The sequence below is a fragment of the Asterias rubens genome, chromosome 19 (assembly GCF_902459465.1).
Source record: "Asterias rubens chromosome 19, eAstRub1.3, whole genome shotgun sequence".
NCBI lineage: Eukaryota > Metazoa > Echinodermata > Asteroidea > Forcipulatida > Asteriidae > Asterias > Asterias rubens.
The window spans coordinates 3,536,083-3,542,315 of record NC_047080.1 but is presented as its reverse complement, the minus strand read 5'-3'; the positions used below and the strand labels follow the sequence as shown (position 1 = coordinate 3,542,315).

The 6,233-nt window shown below is 42.6% G+C and overlaps 2 protein-coding genes across 2 annotated transcripts; one reads left to right on the top strand and one right to left on the bottom strand.

The window, feature by feature from the left end:
- The first annotated feature begins 666 nt into the window (after positions 1-666).
- Positions 667-1,791, top strand: LOC117303022 (transmembrane protein 249-like). Its single transcript, XM_033787055.1, has 2 exons — positions 667-1,081; positions 1,556-1,791. The coding sequence occupies exons 1-2, from the start codon at positions 667-669 to the stop codon at positions 1,789-1,791; spliced, it is 651 nt and encodes a 216-aa protein (XP_033642946.1).
- Positions 1,792-4,201: 2,410 nt separating this feature from the next.
- Positions 4,202-5,818, bottom strand: LOC117303021 (beta-2 adrenergic receptor-like). Its single transcript, XM_033787054.1, has one exon. It carries the CDS (start codon positions 5,690-5,692, stop codon positions 4,649-4,651), a length of 1,044 nt encoding a protein of 347 aa, XP_033642945.1. The 5' UTR covers positions 5,693-5,818; the 3' UTR covers positions 4,202-4,648.
- Positions 5,819-6,233: the final 415 nt, after the last annotated feature.

The window sequence follows — 6,233 nt, the reverse complement described above, 5'->3', positions numbered from 1 at the left end:
TTATTTGGATTCAGCGTAGACTTTGTATGGATTAGAAGGGAACATTGCGAGCCCTGTTTTAGACAGACTTGTTCTCTTTGTCAGTTAATTTTCTTCTTTTTGTCAAATAAAGTAAGCAAGTCGCCGCGGCGAGATGTCACTGAGGCCAGATAAGTCAGTCGCTATATTAATATGAAGAAAAAAAAACGAGGAAAAAAAATGCAAATTGTGTGCCTATAGTCATTCATATATTTGCAGGTATTTTTTTTTTGGCATACCTTAAAGGATAGGGTCGATCAGTAATGACCCTGTAAAAAATGAGCGCTTGACCTTAGCCACTGCGTACCACCAGCGCTTTGCGCGTAACGCAAAATATTTTTTTTTTTACTATGATAATATTCTCATTTGTATTGCATCTTGGCGCGGTTAAATGCGTTCAACTTATGGAACATCGGGCCCGCGCCAAAAATAATGTGTGTCCTGGCCGGCGCGGCCATACCACAACCGCATACCTCACAAAATAAAGATGAGTTCTAGCTTTTAATCGAAAATCTGTAATATTTCAAATTTTACTCAAATAACTATTTGTCAGTCAGCGCATTCGGTGGTGCGAATAGTTCTTGAGAAAAAAAGGCGTCCATCACAAGTGGTATCTCGGCTACCAAGTCGAACATTCAACCAACAAAAATGTCGAAATCTCACGTTGGTATCTTTGGCACATGGGACATGAACTTCTGGACCACACCAGAGGAAGTCTTCAAAGCCAAGCTGGAGGCTAACCCCATCCATCCATTCACGGAAACTTCCCCCGATCATTTCGAGGTGACACTCCGGTCGCCCTGGCTTTGGATCTCGCTATTCGGCCTCCTCGTAACCTCCATCTCGACAGTCGGTTACTACGCAACAAATCCTCCGGATCAATCTCTGACTTACTTCATCATGGCGATTATGGTCTTCTTCTACACCACTTTCGTGTACTCTGATCTGAGGAGGATTGTGATTGACACGGCGAGACACGAGTATGAGTTCCATGTTGGAAGCAGACTGATGTACAGAGGGCATATTCACAATGTCTATATCAGGCTTGTTGGGCAGAAGAGTGGTGAGTGATCAACATCTTAGATTTTTAAAGCAACAACAACACAAAGTGCTCAATGTAGGGTGGTCACGTTGGTGTCTTGCATCGCCTTCCACCTCTGGGACCCTTGACTGCCACCTGGGGCACATCTGGATTGGGTTTTTAGTCCCTACTTGACTGCGTGGGTTTCCCTGGAGTAAATTTCTGTTGCCCCCTATCTAAAACTGAACTTTCTTCACCACCTTTTCTTTTCGTTTGGCTCTTATTAGAGCGTTGATGACTTTTGTGTTCCATAGTAACTGTTCTTGGTTCTTGGTTAGTTAATCTCTTTACAGCCCCGTTTGGGCTAAACTGGGATGGTGGGAAAGTGACGTCAGCAGCCATGTGGATAAGGTGCCAAAAGAAAAAGATTAAGGTGCACTTTAGGGGAATGAGTATTTGTTGTCGAGATAACTTATCACAATCTCTGCCTCTCCTTCTTCCCCAACGGGTCATCAGGAACAGGCGACACCTACTACACTGTTGTCCTTAACGGCTTCCACCTCGAGGAGCAGGTCCTGACGTCATCAACCATCCGAAGACACAAACTGGAGAAACTCGGTCGCAAGTTGGCTGCGAGACTCAACGTGAACTACTTCGACTTTCTGGACAGGTCCGTCAAGCACGTGGTGCGGCATCGCTGCCCGTATGCGTCGCCCGATGACTCGATCGAAAGTCTTTCTCTCTTTGCCTAAATCGGATAGAAATTACACATTTTCGTATGACCCTACCTTATTAAAGACACTGGACACTATTGGTAATTGTCAAAGACCGGTCTTCTCACTTGGTGTATCTCAACATGTACATAAAATAACAAACCCGTGAAAATTTGAGCTCAATTGGTGGTTGAAGTTGCGAGATAATTTATAGAAAAAAACACTCTTGTCACACAAAGTTGTGTGCTTTCAGAACCTTGACTTCATGGCCTCAAATTCTAACTCTGAGGTCTCGAAATCAAATTGGTGGAAAATTACTTCTTTCTTGAAAACTACGTTTCCTCAGAGGGAGCCGTTTCTCACAATACTATCACCCCTTTCCCCATTACTCATTACAAGTAAGTTTTTATGCTAGTAATTATTCTGAGTAGGTTACCAATAGTGTCCACTGCCTTTAAGGGAAACTACATTAGGTATCTCCTCTATCCCCGTCGTTTTTTAAAAGATAAAGGCACATTTGCATTGGCAGCCCCCCCCCCCTCCCCCGCCACAAACGTCTTCTGAAAGTTAGACCCTGGCAATCTGCTTAAAACAAGGCGTATTGTAATGTAATACACACTGTGCAATTATTGCGTTCGCCTTAGTAAATTAGCTTTCCTCCACTATGTAAAATAAAATCTTCGCGTAAAAACAACCGACCTCAATCGAAAAAGAAAATTTTGTTTGTGCATCGTCGAGCTTATTTTGATTGTGGCAATCGATTTAAGCGGTGTTTTCTGACGCCTGACTTATTTCATAGCGCTGCTTAAGCACACAAGGAGCAGCACAAAACAAACTTGCTTCCAAAGGAAGGTTACCAGGCAAAATTATGTAGTCCTATCACACTACCACACAAACGTCTGTGACTGGTTTTCTGCTCCACGTTTGCTTAATATTTTTTACGCATATTATTATAATCCCACTGGCTTTATGGATTGTACTCACAGAAACGTGTACAATAAATGAAGTAAAAAAACTCAATCGAATTTAGGTCGATCATAATATTATACATGAAAGCCATTAAATATTTAATTTGTTAACATTTACCCATTGATTGTTTCTTTTTAACATGCCTGTGTTTTCCGAAGTTTTTGGTGTTTTGTTGTTGCTCGTGAACTTATTAATAAGCCAGAATGAAATGTTTCTTTAAAAAATGAACAAATTCGTTTAAAGGCTTAAAGCACGTTTTGTGTTTTAGCTATAACAACTTCATCATTACTTTTGAACATTATAACATATAAACCAATATAGTTGCGTGGTCAACGTGCTGTATCATTCAATCTCGTCACTAAGGCCCATGTCCCAAGGGACAATATGCACCAGGCAACCAGTTTCAGAAACTCTCCAAGAAGAAAGTGCATTCACATTTTGAATATTTACACATTGTTCTCTTAGGAATCGTAAGACACTGTTTGAAAAATGACTCATGTGGATTGTGCTACTAAAGTGGTCCTGTAGTTGGTTACCTCAAAGTTGCCTGAAAAATTTGCCTCGTGGACAAGGTCCTAACCCTCAGCATAGAAGGGAGCATACAGTGGAGAAAGGCATGTCATGTGAAATTGCTTGTATATACACGTCCATGGGAACGACGTTGAGCGTCGTTCCCATCGTACACAGACTCACCGGGTTTCTTGAAGTTCCAATACGCGCGAATTCAAGGATACCAATTTACTCTCCAACATCGTAGTGACGAAACTTTCAACTGTAAGCGCACTAGATGGAAAGGTTGCAAAAACATGGCAAATGATACTTGGGTTTGTTGGTAAAGATTGTCATTCCCATATTATTTTGAAAATATCGAAAAATTTGTTTCAAGTCAAGAAGTAAATGAATAAATGAATGAATGAATAAAGTAATAATGAATGCGACAAATTGCCGTGATGCAATTAAATTCTTTAACTCAAAATCACATTTATTTTCAAACTCAACAGTGGGATTCGAACCCACACCTTTGCAATTCTAGAGCAGTGTCTGACCCAGCTTTTTACTCTAAAAGTATCTTCGGATTACTTTGTGCGTATGTGCGTGTGTGTTTTAATGCTGAAACCAAAATATGCCGTCTGGATTAAATAGGGACTTGAAACACTATCTTGATTTACATATAAACGTCCACACAGTGCTATTTACAGTGTTGACAAATAACATTGTCATAACAAATAACAAAGGGTTGTCCACAGAGTAATTGCAACATAAAGTACATACAAGATGATATATTATACTACGTCTCAGATATTATAGGCTATACGATAAGATGGTACAATCTTTGGGGACTGCTCACCAGGGCAACTGTTATAAATGCAGTCACTGGTGATGTCGGCAACTGTTATGAGGGGGGGCCGATTTCACAAAGGTCTCAAATTGATCGTAACTTCAAATCAATCGTAGTTGCTAAGTAAAGTGTGATGTCACAATACAAATCTCTATGGTGATACTGAAAATTTGTCTTGCGATGAATTTTATTGCTTTGTGAAATCGGCCCCAGCTCCACACTCACAGGCTGGACTTACATCAAACCCATCCTGCTGAACATGATTGTTTGCCCGACATCGGCAATGACGGCACCATCTGCTCTGGGCGGGTGACATCCGAGGGGTTTGTGGCAAGCTTGGTTTGTCCACAGAACTTTATCATGCTGTCTCCGTCTTTGTCATGTTCTTCGTATCGAATAATAATAATACAGGCTAATAATCACCGTGCAATTAGGAACCAGACTAGTTATTCATTCAGCCTCGGTTTGGTAACATTGATATCAATGGGATAATTCAACATGGCTGCACCGTGATAACGGTCTATAGCAGTATTGTTGTACTCCGGTTGTACGGCGGCCGTAGACTTGATAGTTTGAGCATTATGAGCTTTATAGCTCCTCGGTTTGAGGTATCACCCGTTGCCCACCACAGCACCCAACTTTTCGTAGTAACTTCAACATCTCCATCCTAAAGGAACCATTCATCAAGGTGTAGATAATGACATTCCAGAAACTATTAGACATTGGTAACCACACGTATACGAACTTCAACCAACGGGGTATATCTCCTCCAGTTGAGGTACCGTAAAGTCTCACGACAAAGTGAGGCATCCAGCACAGTGAGAAACCGAGGGTAACAACCAGGAACATTTTGAGGGCTTTTCTGTTCTTGGTGATGGTTTTCCTCATCGAAGTGGCACCTCCGTCTCTGCTGCTCTCTGTGGTAGCAGTGGTGACTCTACTACCCGAACTTGTGGGTTCCTGGCCGGCACTTTCATCTCGGTGGTCCCGTGGGAGGTTGAGATTACGCAATCGCCGTTGGTGCTTGGTGCTGATGTGTAGCAGTGTGGTATAAATCGTCACAATTGTACCCAATGGAACCACACATAGCACCAATGTGTAAAATATCTCCATTCCAACGAATGCGGTATCTTGTGTATAACCCATAAAGCATACTGTCGCCACTGGTAAATAGATATTTGTATCTTCGTTCGCCACCAGAACAATCCCAGCGGCAAATGCTACGCTGATTACCCACAACGCGACGCATGTCACTTGAACTCTTCGCTCCGTTATCAAGGCTGGGTGTCTCAGCGGCCAGCGTATCGCAACCAGGCGGTCCACGCTTACCCCTAATAGGGAAATCACTGACATACTCAAGCAAAGAGCCAGTAACCCGGCTGTGATTTTACACCAGGCTTCGCCAAAAATCCACCTATCCAACCCTGATGAGATGATGGAGGTAGCGAGGGTAAGCCCAACCCCTAAATCTGCCGTACAGAGGGAGGTCATGAGGACTTTGGTACTTTCTGAGAACCCATGGGATCTGTGGATGATTATCACGGACATCATGTTGCCCAATACCGTCGAGAAGACGTCTACTGTGATGAAAATCGTTCGAAAGATGAGGATCGGAGCACTTGCCTGTTCCATCTTGGAGGCTGTCAAGAAAGTGAGCGAGGTTGTTATACATCACGCGGGTTATCAGTCGCTATTACAAACTGTTGACTTGAACCTTTTTTGTTTCGCACGGAGGTTGCGTAAAGCCTGCTTCGATGTTGGGTCTCTCTTTCGTTTTGTTCTCAAAGCTCCAATTGAAGCACATCCGAGAGATCCACGATTCGTCGTTTTCACAGTAGGTCACCATGACAACATGGAAGTAAGACACGTATTCAATGGATGCTGTCCGTCAGGCAATATTCAAAACTCTCATTGAGTTTACGCACTGTAAAAACCCTATATGATTTTGAAAACATTAATGTACACCATCACCATTGGAATAACGCACTGTACAGTCGGTAAAGCTCAACAGGAGTGTGACGCATTGTGCCGCCCTAAGTCGGTACCCTCAAAACTGCCTGTTTGTGGGGAAGATCTTCTGAAAACTTTTGAGTACGATATGAGAGCTCCGTTTCAGAAGTGCCATTTCCCAAACTTGTTTATTTTTTTTTTTCCCCCTGGGGGGGGGGGGGAA

Excerpts from the sequence above, each read along its gene's own strand:
- LOC117303021 (XM_033787054.1), bottom strand. The coding sequence starts at position 5,692 with ATGGAACAGGCAAGTGCTCCGATCCTCATCTTTCGAACGATTTTCATC.
- LOC117303022 (XM_033787055.1), top strand. The coding sequence starts at position 667 with ATGTCGAAATCTCACGTTGGTATCTTTGGCACATGGGACATGAACTTC. Across the intron at positions 1,082-1,555 it reads GCTTGTTGGGCAGAAGAGTG|GAACAGGCGACACCTACTAC; the intron begins GTGAGTGATCAA and ends ACGGGTCATCAG.